The 16,299-nt window shown below is 41.2% G+C and overlaps 1 protein-coding gene across 1 annotated transcript in view; it reads right to left on the bottom strand.

Moving 5' to 3' along the window:
* The window catches only part of ATP11C (ATPase phospholipid transporting 11C), a 103,910-nt gene that overhangs the window by 32,057 nt on the left and 55,554 nt on the right, over positions 1 to 16,299 (bottom strand). The window contains exons 19-22 of the mRNA XM_021684582.1: positions 15,688 to 15,951; positions 12,105 to 12,279; positions 7,206 to 7,308; positions 5,876 to 6,021 (exon numbers count right to left, since the gene is read on the bottom strand). Of these exons, the coding sequence (XP_021540257.1) occupies positions 5,876 to 6,021; positions 7,206 to 7,308; positions 12,105 to 12,279; positions 15,688 to 15,951 (688 nt within the window). The remainder of the gene's footprint in view (positions 1 to 5,875; positions 6,022 to 7,205; positions 7,309 to 12,104; positions 12,280 to 15,687; positions 15,952 to 16,299) is intronic.

The following is a 16,299-nucleotide window of genomic DNA, read 5'->3' as shown; positions in this document are numbered from 1 at the left end:
AAAGCTCAAAGTGTACATTGAAATTAATGCCCATAAACAGCCAGGATGTTGTTACAGTGTATGTTGACACTAACAGTATCAACTAATGCTTTACTGTCTTTATTACTGCCTCATCAAACAACTGACGTATTATTATTGATCACCTATTATATGCAAAGACGGTACTGTGGGTAATACCAAAAAATAAATAAATAAATAAAACAAAAACCCAGAGCAAAGCTTCTTACTCCTAAGGGACTTATTTAATTGGGAGAACACTAAAAACAAACAGGAAAAAAATGAAAGCTGAGAATTCATAACACAGTAAAGTAAAAGCCACTAGGTAGGACTATAAATACTGAAATTAATGTCTTCAGGCAAAATCACCAGAACTAGTATTTTCCAATGAGTGCCACCCGTCGTGGTAGGATGGGACCTTATTTGAGAGCTGTTCTCACTTGTTCATGATGTCTCTGGATGTCTCTTTGGGTAGCCCTTCAAGAGCCCGTTTTCGGGGTATGTCAGAAAACTAGTCTCTTTCCTTCTGTCACACATTCTCACCTAGCTAATTTACCAGGCTAGGAGGCTTGAAGCTGTTTTTAAAAATCCAATGCATCCTCGAAGGATGAACATCTGCTATAGCTGAGGGTATTTAGGTGAATATACTATAGGCTCTGGAAGCTCTTCCTAAAGAAAAGTGCTATATACATGTATTGAATTAAGTCCTACAGCATCGGCGTGTCAGAGCTCCCAAGGTCACCTCTTGAAAGGGGGACACTCACATGTATGCATCAATTTTGGGAGAATGCAAAACCATACTTAAAAAAAAAAAAGTGCTCTGAGGTTGGAGGAGGCAGTACTCAGGGGAGTTACGGGGGTGCTTTGTGGGAAGGGAAGGTCTGACTCTCCCACTAGAATGTAAGTCCCCTGAGAACAGAGACTTTGCCGTCTTAGTCCTTATGAATCTTTAGGTCTTAAAATGGTGCTTGGCACATGGTAACACATTCAAACGTATCTATTGACTGCATAAATAAATAAATTAGAACTTGAACAAGGTGTTACAGATGGATAGGATATGTTGACAGCATGAACCAAGGCAAGGTGCACGTATTTTTTTTTTTTTTTTTTTCAAAGATTTTATTTATTATTTGACAGAGAGAGAATGAGAGAGAGAGAGCACATGAGAGGGGGGAGGGTCAGAGGGAGAAGGAGACTCCCTGCCGAGCAGGGAGCCCCATGCGGGACTCGATCCCGGGACTCCAGGATCACGACCTGAGCCGAAGGCAGTCGCTTAACCAACTGAGCCACCCAGGTGCCCAAGGTGCACGTATTTTATTATTTATTTTTTAAAAAGATTTTATTTATTTATTTGACAGAGAGAGACACAGTGACAGAGGGAACACAAGCAGAGGGAGTGGGAGAGGGAGAAGCAGGCTTCCCGCAGAGCAGGGAGCCCGACGAGGGGCTGGATCCCAGGACCCTGGGATCATGACCTGAGCTGAAGGCAGATGCTTAACGACTGAGCCACCCGGGCGCCCCAAGGTGCATGTATTTTAAACATATAAGGTAGGACAGGGTCAGACCATGGGGTGCCTTAAAAGACAGGCTAATCCTTAGACAATGGAGAGTGAAGTTTCTGGAGGACAGGTTAAATAGTGGCAGTTTCCCAACGTTGACTTGGCTGAATTATGCAAGGTGGATTGAACGGAGAAACAGATGGCAGGAACACCTGTCACTGAAGCACTTCAGGAGTGAAGCAACTGTTATTTGAAGATGCAATGGCAAGGTAAGAGGAAGGAAGGCTTTTCAGCCCAGCTCAAGAGGGTTGAAAGTATTAGAAATCACCCTGGGATAAAAGGCAGCCGTGGAAAAGGAATACTGCTAAGTCAGTAACTAAGGTGATAATGAGCGCAGAGATCCTAATGAAGACAGAGGGCATTAGCTACACGAATAATTCCCTAAATTGGGAACAGGGATATGTTAATTACTGACCACAGGTAAACAGCCATTTTAATGCTTGTTTTGTTTTCCTTAACAGAGCATTCCTTCCATCTGGTGGTAAGTGCTTGAATTGCAGGCCAAAATCTTGAAGCAAACCAGGCCTCAGGAATGGGATCAGAGTGTTAGGCAGATATGCATGGCAAATCTTCATGGGCTCGCCTACTAGGGATAAGTAAGAGAATAACCACCTGTCCCCAAGTGGGGCTGTTGAATTACTTAGTTCAAGACCGACAGACCCTAACTGTGATGTACAAAAAGCCTTGGACTGAGAGTAAATAATCCTATTGTGGAAATCTAGCTCTGCCACCTTTGAGCTGAGGAGGGAAAGGCAAGTTTTGTAAGCTCTCTGAGCTCTGCTTTCCACATATTTTAAATGCAAATAACAGTAATTGCTCAAAGGAGATTTGTGAGGACTAAGAAAATAATGTGCTTTTGTCAACAGCAAGTATCTTACACATACTGGGTTAATCATCATTATCATCGTCGTCTATGTTTGGCCGGGATACCAGCTGATACTGGATGACAGGGTCCTGGCAAATCTGTAAACCTGGGTTCACACTTATGTATGTATGTATGTATTTTTCAAATTTTATTTTTAAGTAGTCTCTACACCCAACGTGGGGCTCAAACTCACAATCCCGAGATCAAGAGTCACACGCTCCACTGAGCCAGCTAGGCATCCCAACACGTATTTTTTTGAAAACGTTTTTTTTTAAAGTAGGCTCGATGCTAAACGTAGGGCTCAAACTCACAACCCTGTGATCAAGAGTTGCAGCCTCTACTGACTGAGCCAGCCAGGTGCCCCTCACAGTTATGTAGGTCTTTTCGAAAATAGAAAGCTAGTAAGAACAGGGATTGATCACAGAAAACTGACACACAAAAACAGTTGCTGTGCTTTCCCTTCTGAGAAATATAGGGCATGAAATCCAAACACCATAACGGTTTGAATCATTTAACTTGCACACAAACTTGGTAATGTACCTACAAACTAGAATCTAATTAAGAACTTTGGTAAATTCTCTCCCCTGGTAGACAAAAATGATTAGGCAAGCTCAGTCTAACATGAACTCTAATGCTCGGTGATAAAAGAAAACCAAGGTATTGTTGGGGAAATGACCTCAGTGTCCACCCATAGGGGTTTGGGATTCCACACCATTATCATGTTTTAGGTGAATAATTAACTGGGTGAGAAAACTGTTCACAATATATTATTAAGTGAAAAGGGAAAAGTGCAAAACAGTATGTTTTGGGACTGACTGCTAAAAGTATGGGGCTTCTTATGGGGTGATGGAAATGTTCTGGAATTAGATAGTGGCAATGGTTGCTCATCATAGCGAATACACTAAAAGACACCATATTGTACACTTTGAATGTATGATAGTGAATTTTGTTATGTGAAGTATATCTCAATATAAAAATTGAAAAAAAAAAACCCAGTAGTGTATAAAAACAATATAGGGGCACCTGGCTGGCTTGGTTGGTGGAGCATGTGACTCTTGATCTTGGGGGTTTTGAGTTTGGGCCCCAGGTTGGGCGCAGAGCTTACTTGGAAAAAAGAAAAAAACACCAAAAAAACCCAAAACCCAAAAACAATGTCAACACAATTTAATTTATATAGAACAGGTCACATAAAATGTCACCATTGGTTCTCTCTGTGGGTATGATTATAATTACAGATGACTTCAAAACCTTCATTTTGGAAAAAGAGTTATATATAAGAGGGATTTGAGAAAAATCATTGTTGCATGAGTTTCCTTTCGATTAGAGCATTAAGTCACTAAGCAAGATTCTCAGAGAACCTCGTCTTGAGAACCATGCCAATGTTTTACATACTTAAAAAATAATTAAAATCAATCAGGATTAGAGAGGAAGGACCAAAATGGTATGCAAACAAAAATTTAACCTAACTCTATTACAAATAAATAACATAACCACAATGAAATGGTGGAAAAGGAAAAAAAGTAATTTTGGAAATAGTATTTTGACTGTATACTCTAAGGCTAAAGACAAAAAGAAGTATGTAACAAATAACTTCCTGTTACTCACAGGATTATGATAAAATAAATAATAAATAAACTGGCCAGTTTGTAGAATGTCCCTCAATTTGGGCTTGTCTAATGTTTGCTTATCATGAGAATCAGGTTATGCTTTTTTGGCACCAATACCATAGAAGTAATGTTGTAACCTGCTCAGTGCATCATATCAGGTATTGGTGCCAAAAAAGCATAAACTGGCCAGTACTCTTCGAAAATGTTAAGATCACGAAGACAAAGAAGATAGCAGTATTCCAGTGTAAAGAAGACTAAGGAGGGGGCGCCTGGGTGGCTCAGTCCGTTAAGCGTCTGCCTTTGGCTCAGGTCATGATCTCAGGGTCCTGGGATCGAGCCCCGTGTTGGGCTCCCTGCTCAGTGGGGAGTCTGCTTCTCTCTCTCTCTGCCCCTCTCCCCTGCTCATGCTCTCTCTCTCTCACACTCTCTCTCCAAAATAAACTAAAAAAAAAAAAAAAGACGACTGAGGAGGTAAGACAGCTAAATGAAATCATGAGCCTGAAACAGACCTCAGAGACTACCAGTGGGACCTTTGGCAAAATTCCAAGACTACATGTAGACTGGTTAATAATGTGCCAATTAATATCAATTTACGGGTCTTGATAACTGTACTGCATGTTATCTAAGGTGTTAACAGCAGACAAAGAGTATATGAAAATTATTTCACTAATTTTGCAATTTTTTTAAAGTCTGAAATTATTTCAACACAAAAAGTAAAAAAAACTTTAAAAACTATACTGAACAGAACACAGAACAAGAGATCAAGTTCTGGCCCTTGTCGGCTTAAAATGATTTTCATACTTTAGACATTATTTCACCTTCATGTATGCCAGGTTCATTAGGCATAAAATGAGTGGCTTGTACTATATTCATGGGACTCCAAATTGTGCTCTGAGGAATCTCTGGGCAAGACAAGGAGACTGAGCAAGGAAATAGCCCTGGACTCATCATCCTTCAATGAATGCAATTTTGCTTCTAACTGCTTTACCTGTATAATTCCACTTGAAAAGAGTAGTTCAGAATACTCTTTAGGATAAAAAGGGAACCAACTATTGATAATACGATATAACATGGATGAAGCATAAAAACATTATGCTAAGTGAAACAGGCCAGACACAAAAGAGCACATATGATTTTATTTATATGAAGTTCTGAAACAGGCAACTCTAATGTGCATACTGCATAAATTATACCTAAATTTATATATTTTATGTTGTCAGTATCACTATATATTGTATAACAATACAAATCAGATTAGTCATTGGTGCAAGGTAGAGGAGACTGGGAAGGAGCACATGGGAACTTTCTGGGTTGATGGTTACATGGATGTATACATGTGTCAAAATGGAAATGTACACTTTTAATGGGTACATTTTACTGTATTTAAACTCCACTTCAAGAAAGTTGACTTAAAATTTTCATCCCAAATTGCTCGCATTAAAAGGAATTTCTAGTTTCTTTTTTAAAAATATTTTTTATTTGAGAGAGTGCACGCCTGTGTGTGTGGGGGGGAGAGGGAGGGCAGATGGGGAGGGAAAGAAGCTCAAGCAGACTCCCCACTGAGCGCGGAGCCCAAAGCAAGGCTCGATCTCACGACCCTGAGATCACGACCTGAGCAGAAAGACCTGAGCCGAAATCAAGAGTCGGACGCTTAACTGAGGGCCACCCAGGTGCCCCAGGAATTTCTAGTTTCTGATTCATTAGATAGATTATGTTTTGTAGACCACAAATCTCAGTACTAAGACAGCAAAAGAACCGTGAAAAATGGGAGGAAAATCCTATGACCAAGCTGAGCCAATGCTGGGTTAGATGGTGATAAGTTCAATTACAAATATTTTGTTCCATACCTTATAGAAGAAATACTGTACAAGGTGTGCTATTCTCACATAATATAGATGTCCGTGAGCCAAGAGCAGTTTTTTTAAATGTTTAAACTTCGGAACAGCATAATCGCTATTCCTGGCTGCTTGCCGACCTTCTTTGCCTTTAATACCTGAAAAAGAGAAAATCTCTCTATTTTATAAAATAAACAACCTCCTGATTTGTTATTTTCACACTTTTAACTTGTTTATGTGGCACAGTTCACTCATGTAGTTTAAATTTTTTTAACCAAAAAGTGCTGTAACAGTGACAATGAGTCTTACCAATAAAAAGTAAAACTTAACTGGTAATTATTTATTTATAACATGATATAAAACAAATAGAATCATTGTTTTAATCATTACAAGGCAAAAATTAAGGAAAAAATTAAATCTGAAAATTTATCTGAAAAAAGGCACTTAGTAAGTGCATAAATGTACATGCTCCTAGACAAGGGGCTATATCAAAGCAACTCAGAGACCTGGGGTTTGTGGTCCAGGAGCTCAAAACTGAGAGTTACAATGAGATGGTGAAGTCCTCTCACTGAATGAAACTCTGAGTAGTAGCCCAAGTGGTTCCATGAGCTCAAGCAGCTTTAGGCCATTTCCACACTGAATAACCAATGAGTACAACTGAGAGTTCCACACTAAATAGGGTTACTTCCAAATGGAAAGAATTTGGGAATCCAGAGTGCAGTAATAATAATTCCCAAGATACCTAGACCATTATTTCTTCCCTTCAAAAAAAAACAAAAACAAAAACAAACCAAACCTCCTGGGGTGTTAGGATTGCTGCCTATCAGCAGCCTGACATGGGAAAAAAATGGTGCACGCAGGAGAAAAAGCTGTTGTTGCATGCCAACATATAAATTCGACACTACAGCCCAAAGCACCCATAAATATTGCCATGTGGAAAGCCAGCCAACCAATTATCATTTCTTAGTCCCAAACAGTTAAGAATCTCAGAAGATAGAGTGCAGCAACATAAGCAGGCGATGTGGCCAGGGGCAGAAAATCAATAAAATTTCATGCATGCTGTTAAAGTGAGAGCTAAATGATCAATTGCACCGCCAGTAGGCTTGGGAAATTCACTTTACTTGGCTAATATAAAAATATCCTCTAACTTTGTATTGCTACGTTCCCACCGGGGCAGGACTTTGGGATGGACGTGTTAGATGAGGACCTTCATCAATGATTATCAACCCCAAATTAAAATTCAAGAGGAGTAACTAAGACATTCTCTCTAGAATATAAGACCACGCGACCTAACAAGCGATATGGATACCTTACAGCTGCCATCTCATTAGGTGGTTCTTACCTATTCCCACATGGGATTCCAAGATCATACTAACATCATTGGCACCATCACCTATCGACAGCGTTATTGGGCTGCCTTTTAAATTCTTCACCATTCTGACAATCTAAACATTAAATACAAAAGAGGTACAGAAAAGGTCAAAGCAGAATGTGAGACTACTACATTGCGGGTATATGCCTCGTTCACACTTGTAAACGGAGGCCTTGCAAACAAATAGAAAGGTAGTTTATGCGTATTACATACAATAGACTTGAATTCTCAGAGGTAAAAGAATGTAGCATTTTAAATGTAACACCAGTGCCCACTATTTTTTTTTTGTTTCCATGCATATATGAAGTGTCAGAAAACCTTGCCTCCTACCTATACTAAGAGGCCAACCTGTTTCCCTCTTTTGTCCTTGCTTCACGTGTCCTTTCAGATGGGGTGTTGAGTGTGACAGCGGAGACCAGAAAGCTGATTTGAGGTACCATGCATTAGGGCTACTGGAATTAAGAGTAGGAAGTGAGAGAACCATGCTTCTAGACCCTCTCCATCTCTCCTCCCAGCAGATACAACCACTCCCTTCGGCGCATTCCCCTATTCCCAGGGACTTCCCCGATGATAAATTCTTACACCCATCTAGCTGCCAACTAAACTTTACTAAATCTCCCAATGCCCAATATGATCTTACCTCTTCTACAGGTAGCTGCGTTTTTAAATGGGGGCATCTTAAAGGTGGTGAGATTTGCAGAAAGTTCTCTTGAGATATGTGTATAAAGCCTGTCACCACTATTCCCTGAGTGTCTCTTCAAGATGTGTCAACGGCACAATGCAGCTCACTGCTGTGTTCATGGCGGGTACCGAATAAAAGAAATCTTCTGGTGGAGTCACTTTGTGCAAGTATATTGGGTAGGCAGCCACCCTCCCACCCCATGTTTTAGATAATGACTGCTTTATGCGTCACCCCTCAAAACCCTCTAGAATCTGGCAGTTTTTAAAAAGTGTATATAATTCAGAAGCTAACTAATGCCTTGCAGAAATTCTGTCCTCCGAATTGCTTTCACCAGTTAACATAAATAAAATCCATTTTCAACATAAGTGATTAAAAATAACTGACCCGAGGCTAAGCCACCCCACAGTCTTTTCTTTAAACAAAATTCGGTCAGGTTTTAGTTGTACTAAATAGCGTACAAAAAACCCCACATCCAATTCCATTTAACACAAAAATGCTGTTATTGTGAGATGCCGGCTTTCCCCCATTCCCTCCCCTCAACTTGGTTCTTTTAAAAAATTTTTAGAGACTCTCAGAAATAATCTGTAAATCAAAGACAAACTTAAAGAACCCGCACTAAATTTGTGTTTGACGGGCTACAATTCTGGTTAACCTAATTGCACCTGTGAAACTTGGGCAGCAATGATTTACACCTTAAGGAAGAAAAGGTGCAGCCAGGAAAGTTCTAGGGAAGGTGATAAAATTAGCAAGGGTGACAGCTTCTGCATGAAAATATGGATTAAGAAGATTAAAGGTCGTCCTTGGGGAAAGATAAAAAGATATATAGTCATGGACTATAAAATCATGAAAGATCTAGATAGATAAACATTTTTTTTTTTTTTACTGTGCCCCGGGTCACCTGGATTAAGAACTTCTCTTCAATCTCTAAAATAGCTTCATGCGAAAGAAATCAATTTGCCAAAAACTACTTATCGACCAAATACAACTGCACACAATACAATGTGCAATGTCATGTGCAAATATCCAAGAAAGACAGGCTGGTCACACACCTTAAGAAACATCTAATGGAATAGGAGAGATAGGGAATGAATACAAGAATATTAGATAATCAGATTAACAATAAACACTAACAGTGTGAGGTATCTGTGCAAGGGAATTTGTAACATTGTCGTCTAAGTTGTCCACATAAAAAGGCCCATGATGGCAGAGAAGGGAGAGGACTCTACGTGCCACAGTAATCAGGAATGATTTTATAGAAGGAAGAGTCATTTAATCTAAATCATGAAAGATGGTTAAAGATCTGCGTGGATGGGGAAAAGGGGCTTGGAGGAGTATTCCAGAGGGAATGGCATGATCTAAGGCACATAGCCAGGTTAGGTACAATATATGCTCAGAAGACAGACTGGCTTGACCAGATCAATGAGTTTTCATATAGGGGGCATGGACAGCCATATCCGGGTCCAGATCAATAGGGAGTGATGTTATGAAAGTGGTCACAGGCTGCAGGAGGAATAGGAAGAAAAGGCAAGACCGCAGGCAAAGAGCCAAGTTAGGTGGCTAGTTACAGGTGGAGTTCAATGAGCTGTTAAAGGAATCTGCATCTGCCAGGAAAGAAAAGATGAAAAAGACAATGTACTAGGAAATGGACAGAATTTGGTGACTGAAACCACATGGAAGGGTAAAGCATGGGGGGGAGTCACCAGAGATTTCAAGGTTCTGAATCTAGAAACCCGGAAGTACAGTGAGCTCAGTAACTGATGCAGAAGACAAGGAAGATGATGGGCTCTAAAGAAAGCTGAGTTGAGATGGTAATGACAACACCCAAGAAGACGTGTTCAGTAAGCAGCTAGATAAGTAAAGTAGAAGCCGAAGTATTTGGATTGGAGAAGTGACTGGAAAATCACCTGCATGGACCTGACAGAGGAGTAGGTGATATCCTGGAAGATGGGACTATAGCGAAGGAAATAAAACGGGCCAAGGACTGAACTACAGGGAGGCTCCATATTCTGGCTAGGAGAAGCTGGGAGAAGCAGTATGGGGTCAGGAATTCAAGTAACTGCCTGGGCAATGGAGTAGCCAGAATCCTAGTGATCAATTTGAGCAACAGACAATAAATGTGGGGACGGGGTGGGGAGGGGGGGGGAAGAGAGATTGCCTCTGACTAAAGGGACAGATTTCTCTGGCTGTGGTTCTGGTAGGATCCACTTCCTCAACTGGGGTTAACAAAGGCTCTGAAGGTTGAAGAAAAGAAAGAAGAGCACCTGATTGTGGTGGGGATTGAGAGTGAGAAGAAAGTAGACAGAGACAATGCCCTAAGTTAGGATGGGCTGTGTGTGGGCACATGTGTGTGCATGCGCATGAAGTAGGGGGTAGAGTTTGTGTAAAGGACAAACCAAGGACACAGCCATTCCTTGGGTCTAGAGCAAGCAGTTGAAGAATATGAAGAAGCAACACTAAGGCATGTGAAAGAATATAGTGTATACAGAAGTGAAAAGGTTTGTTAACTGTACTAAGGGCAAAAAAGCAAGCAAGGTGAAGCAGATCAACTCGAGCTGGAGGAGCTGGAAAAAACAGCCTATGGGAGGTGGCTCTTGAATTGGGTTTAAGTATGAGTAAAATTTCTGTTAGGCCAAGAGGAATTCAGAGAGAATTCCAGATGAGGAAAGCTTTGGAGGAAAGGGAGCACCAACCAACAGGAGTGGAGGATTCAGGCTGGACACAGAGTGACAGTGGAGTGACAGTGGACACAGAGCACGTAGAGACACGACAAGGGCCAACAGGGATGAGCCTGAATGCCAGAGTGCCAGAATGCCAGAATGCCCGTCATCCTCAGGGACTAGGAAACTATGAAAGTATCTGAGTAAGAATATATAATGGAAGAAGTGGTGTTTTAACAAGATTAATTTGGGAGCATGGCAAGAGATTGAAGGGGGATGGGTGAAAGCCAGGAGACTGACGAGGAAGCTAAATCACAGCGTCTGTGTGTGAAGTCATAGCGCTTGGACTGGGATGGAAGTGAAAGGTTTAAAAAGACGGCACCCAAATGAGACCTATGACAAAAGGTAGGATCAACGGGGCACCGTGACTACATAAAGAGTGCAGAAGAAGAGAAGGGTCAAAGGTCATTTGGTGACTTAGGGAGCAAAAAAAAAATGTGGCGCTGGTGACAAGACTAATGAAGACAAGGGAGAAAACAAACTGGTCTGAAGGAGAAAATGACAAGATCTGTCTTGGACACTAGAATTTAATATGACAGCGGGGATTCCACATACAGCTGTCTAGCAGGCAGCTAGAAATACGAGGTTTCACGTAAAGGGAAAGTAAGTACCAGAGACTATCAATGAAAGTCACAGAAATTCGTGTTTAGAGAGACAGGCTATAAGTGAAAAGCAGAAGGAAGACTTAGCCCCAGAGAAAAATGATAATTAGTGAGAAGTGAGAGGATGACACAAAATAAAAAGACACTAGGTTGCCAAGTAGGACAAAAAAAAAAAAAAAAAGGCAAGATTGTGGACTACAGACAGAAACTCAGGGAGGAAAGTTTTTTTTTTTTTTTTTTTTAAAGATTTTATTTATTTATTTGAGAGAGAGAGAATGAGAGACAGAGAGCACGAGAGGGAAGAGGGCAGAGGGAGAAGCAGACCCCCCGCCGAGCAGGGAGCCCGATGCGGGACTCGATCCTGGGACTCCAGGATCATGACCTGAGCCGAAGGCAGTCGCTTAACCAACTGAGCCACCCAGGCGCCCCCAGGGAGGAAAGTTTTAAGGAGGCTACGACTGACTGCGGCAGAGAAACGAGGAGAACAAAAGACAGCGCAATGGATTCGGCAAGGAGGTCACTGCTCTTCTCTAGGCGATCCAACGGACGTGACGCCATGACGAGAAGACAGAACACACGGGGCTAATGTCACAGGGGAGCGAGGAGCAGTGCGATGGACGCAGCACGCACCAAGCACTCATTAGAGAAGCTTGGAAGGCAAGGAACTGGACAGCCAGCTTGAGGGGACAAGAAGCATGGGGTCATTCACATGGGTGGGCAGAACTCTGAATTTGACTGCGAAGAAGCAGCAGCGTGGGAAGATGTAATAAGGTAAAAAGGGCTCTTTGAAGAAACAAAAGTGAAGTGAACATCTGCACATATGTGTATAGAAATCCCCGGAACGGAACATTAACTAATATCCAGTTACCTGGGCTTTCTGTAAAGGCGCCATCCGACAGCAGAGCACTGCGGTGCACTTCATACATATCTGCAAGAAAATGCTTTTGTAATTGTTAGAACTGGAGTCTTGACTAGAATTTAGTATGAGTGACAATGTGGAGCCATCGATGATTAATCCATATTCTTGATGTTCTGTCCATGCTCTGGAAAAGAAAAACAACGCTATAATTGAATCTCCTATATCTTTCTATTTTGAAAACTAATTGTTTTTAAAACCACAAAGAGGAGGGTCCCGCATAAGAGTCATCATCAATCTGGTTCCCGAACCTATGAACTGCAGAGAAGCAACTGTCTCTAATGATGGCACAACAGAGATTTTTCCATGACATCTTTGAGACTCGAGCTGCCCATATAGATTCTAAATTCTAAAAGGTATTTAAAAATAATGGGCATTTAGCAGCTGGTCTCTGTGAAAGAAACTCAAGGGGAATTGTGGAAATTACAGTCAGTCAGTCAAACTCTGATATGAAGACAAATAATCAATCTCAAAACTTCTTAATAATAGAGGAAGAAGACAAAATGGCTTTGGGCATACAAATCACAGAAGACCTTTTCCTGAATGACAAAGCCTGTCAATAGATCTGGCTTCTCAAAAATGATGGAGGGCCTAAAAGACACAGTGTTCATTAAAAACTACCATACAATAATGATGTATGTTCCTTAAATCAGTATCATTTTATACTGGATTAGTGGTTCTCAACCATAGCCTTCCCATTAGAATCATCTGGGCAGCTTTAAAAAATTGCCCACGCCTGAGGTCTATTCCCAGACAAATTAAATCAGAGTATCTTGGGCAGTGCTTGGTTATTTATAGGTTTATGTTTCAGAAAGCTCTGTAGGTGATTCTCATGCATAGCCAGGACGACTAAGAGATATTACGTTCCAGGAGAGACAAATATAACAGGTACAAGTACTTAAGAAAAACACATGGGAGGGGCTCCTGGGTGGCACAGTTGGTCAAGTGACCAACTCTTGGTTTCGGCTCAGGTCATGATCTCAGGGTCGGGAGATCGAACCCCATGTTGGGCTCCGCTCTCCCTCTCCAACCCCACCCCCACCCCCAGCATGCACGCCCTCTCTCTGTCTCTAGAATAAATAAATAAATCTTTTAAAAAAACATACGGGGGAAAACTTACAACTGAGAAAGTTCTACCAATTAACATTTCATTTTTTTGTAATTAAGAAAAAAACAGTGATTAATCAATTTTTGTTCAGGGAATCTTGGGTGCCATTTGAACATGATCTCATCATTATCGATTCATTTGTCTAATTTTAGGCTTCCTGAAGCTTAATGTTGAAGGGAGTCTTGTTAAAATTCCCGAGAATTTTGTTCAAGTGTAGATTCTGACTCACTAGGTTTTCGGTGGGACAGGAGATTATGCATTTCTGACAAGCTTCTAGTGATAATGGAGCTGCTACTCTATGGCCCAAACGTTTGAGTCCTGAGAGCCTAATATGCTTCCTCATTCCTTTATTCCATATTCCCTTGGTGTATACTGACACTATGGTATTTTGTACTTGTCCATATTCTGCTTCATAATTTTAGAGGCATGTTTTATTCACTAAAGAGATATCAATCATGTGTTCTCCTTTGCTCCTCTATTCACAGAGCTGACTTAATGTGCAGAGAACAGTGGCTCAATAACAAATCAAGCAATATTTATAAGCATCAACTCTTAAGTAGGACATAAAAGAAGAATGGGAAGAATCATTAACTCATCTTCCCTGGGAGAACAGAGAAACCTCCTTGAGGTGACAGAAATATACATGAGAGAATATACGCAAACAAACGAGATACTAAATGGCTAATATCCAGAGGTTGGAACAATAAACACACCCAGGAAAGACCAGTGGAACTGAAAGACAGGGCAGAATGAGGCGAGGGGAGAGAAGTATGCGGAGGTGTGCTAGGAAAGCAAGGTGCAATGGTCACTTGAGGCCTTTGCTGCGACCTCATTCTGTGTGTAATGGAAACCACTTCCCTGGCAGAAGGACTTAAGGGATTCAAGGCATGAGTTGCTAGGAATTTGAAGTGCAGCACTAGTGGGGAGAATAGAAACCTGAATAAGGCTCGGTGGCTGACATGAAGCAGAAGCTGACAAAAGGGATTCTGGGTCTGATGCTTACTTATAGAACTTGAGGGAAGTCTGGGCCCAACTCCAAACAGATGAACCACAAGAGGGAATGTTCTGAGATGGTGAGTTCAGTTTTTCAGAAGCCCTGGCCTTTACAAAAGTACCCCAGAGCCGCTGAATGGTGCTGTGGACTGAACTGTGTCCCATGCCCCCCCCCCTTCCCAAATCCTATGTTGAAGCTCTAACCCCCGATGTGATGGTATCTGGAGATGGGGCCTTTGGGAGATGACTAGGTCTAAGTGAAGTCATGAGGGTGGAGCCCTTATGATGAGATTAGTGCCCTTATAAGAAGAGACACCAGAACAGCATCTCTCTGAGCCATGGAAAGACGCAGTGAGAAGGTAGCTTTCTATAAGCCAGGAAGAGGGACCTCACCGGAACTCGACCCCAGAAATATGAGAAAAAAGTTTCTACTGTTTAAGCTGCCCAGTCTATGGTTATTTTGTTATGTTAGTCAGAACAGATTAAGATAAATAGGCAAGTAAAAATCCCGAGAGAACACAGTTGTTAAAAGCATGGGCTCTGGAAATGGACAGACTTGTTCTACCCCTTATTAGCTATGTGATCTTGAATTCAAGTTACTGCATCTCTCTGAGCCTTACTCTATCTGTAAAGTGAAGAAAATAAGAGAGCCTTACTAGGTTGTGATGAAGACTTAGTGAGAATAATTACATGAAGTGCTAAATATGGTTCCCGAAACAAAGTGTATGCTCAAGAAATGCAAGCTAATATCATCCAGGAGGTCTTTGGATTTAGTGCGGGCCCATCCTGTGGCATTCCAGAAGAGGCAGTCGATTTGCTGATGGCCACAGTAAATTCCAGCAACTGGTTTAGACAAGGCTAAGCCTTGGTCAATGATTTCTGGGCACGGAATTATTATGCATCAGTGGCTTTCCTTGAGACGCTTAAGTTCTATAAGTTGTTCCTAAGCAACTAGTTGGAAGCAGAGTCGAAATGGCCATGTTATTAACAAGTATTTGGCTCCCTTCGGAGTTCTGGGCCATGAAAATCCAGAGAGAAAATGGCTCTAGGACCTCAAATTACAGGCAAAGTGTTATAGAGATCAGTTTCTTTACATTCAATTTAAGAGACCACAAAAAGGAGCATTTTTTTTTTCTTGACATGGACCAGGCCAGAGCTTCAGTGCTAAATACCCACACCCTAAACATGAAGAAATTGAACTACTTTTCTAAACCTGGAGAAATACAGGATTTTCTTTTAAATTAAAAGAGAGGTGGAAATTGCCAAATAACCTCAAATGAGCCATTGGCCAAGTCCTCAGGGAAGGTTTTAACTTATAAGGATAAAACACCTGCAGACAACAATAAATCATAGAAAACAGAGCCTTCTGCATAAATAGCTGTGATTTACATTTATACTCATGCCTAAGTATAAGAAACTGATGCACTTTCTTACTTTTTAAGGCTTCTAGTACTTCTAGGAAAATCATGCAGCAACTTCTTACGATATTCTATCAACAATTCATGTAATCGATCTTCTTTCCTTTCACTTTCTTCGATGGTTTTTGTAGTCAGTTCCAAGAGCTCAGTGCTGGTTTGGAAGAGGCGGCACGCATAGCAGGTGGATTTGGCTGTCTCCATCTTGTCCCCAGTCAGCACCCAGACTTTCAGACCTGCTGCATGCAGAGCTTCAATGGTCTCAGCTGCTTGATCTTGCAGCCTGGGAACACAAAGGAAACCTTGTTATCCTCAAAAATTCCTGACAGAGATTCTGTAAGAAGGCTTGCAAAAGAGAGTATTTTTACAATTCACAGCAATGCTGGAGTCCTGACATGTTATCAGTTGGTTTTCTTATATACCCTCTACTCCTTCTGGGACTGTTATCTCTGGCATGGTTTTACTTACTAAAATGAATTGCAAGCAGTGAGGTTTGGAAAAGCCAACGACATCTCTTTAGGTAAATGGTATCTAATGGCATAATGGAGAATCATCCCTCTTAGTTAAAATGTTCATAAACTCACCAAACATGCACTGTCACTTTACTGTATTTCATTAAATTTTATATCTC

This window comes from Neomonachus schauinslandi, chromosome X (assembly GCF_002201575.2).
Source record: "Neomonachus schauinslandi chromosome X, ASM220157v2, whole genome shotgun sequence".
Classification (NCBI taxonomy): Eukaryota; Metazoa; Chordata; class Mammalia; order Carnivora; family Phocidae; genus Neomonachus; species Neomonachus schauinslandi.
Note: the sequence above shows the minus strand (reverse complement) of the source record. Positions and strands in the feature narration are given on the sequence as shown.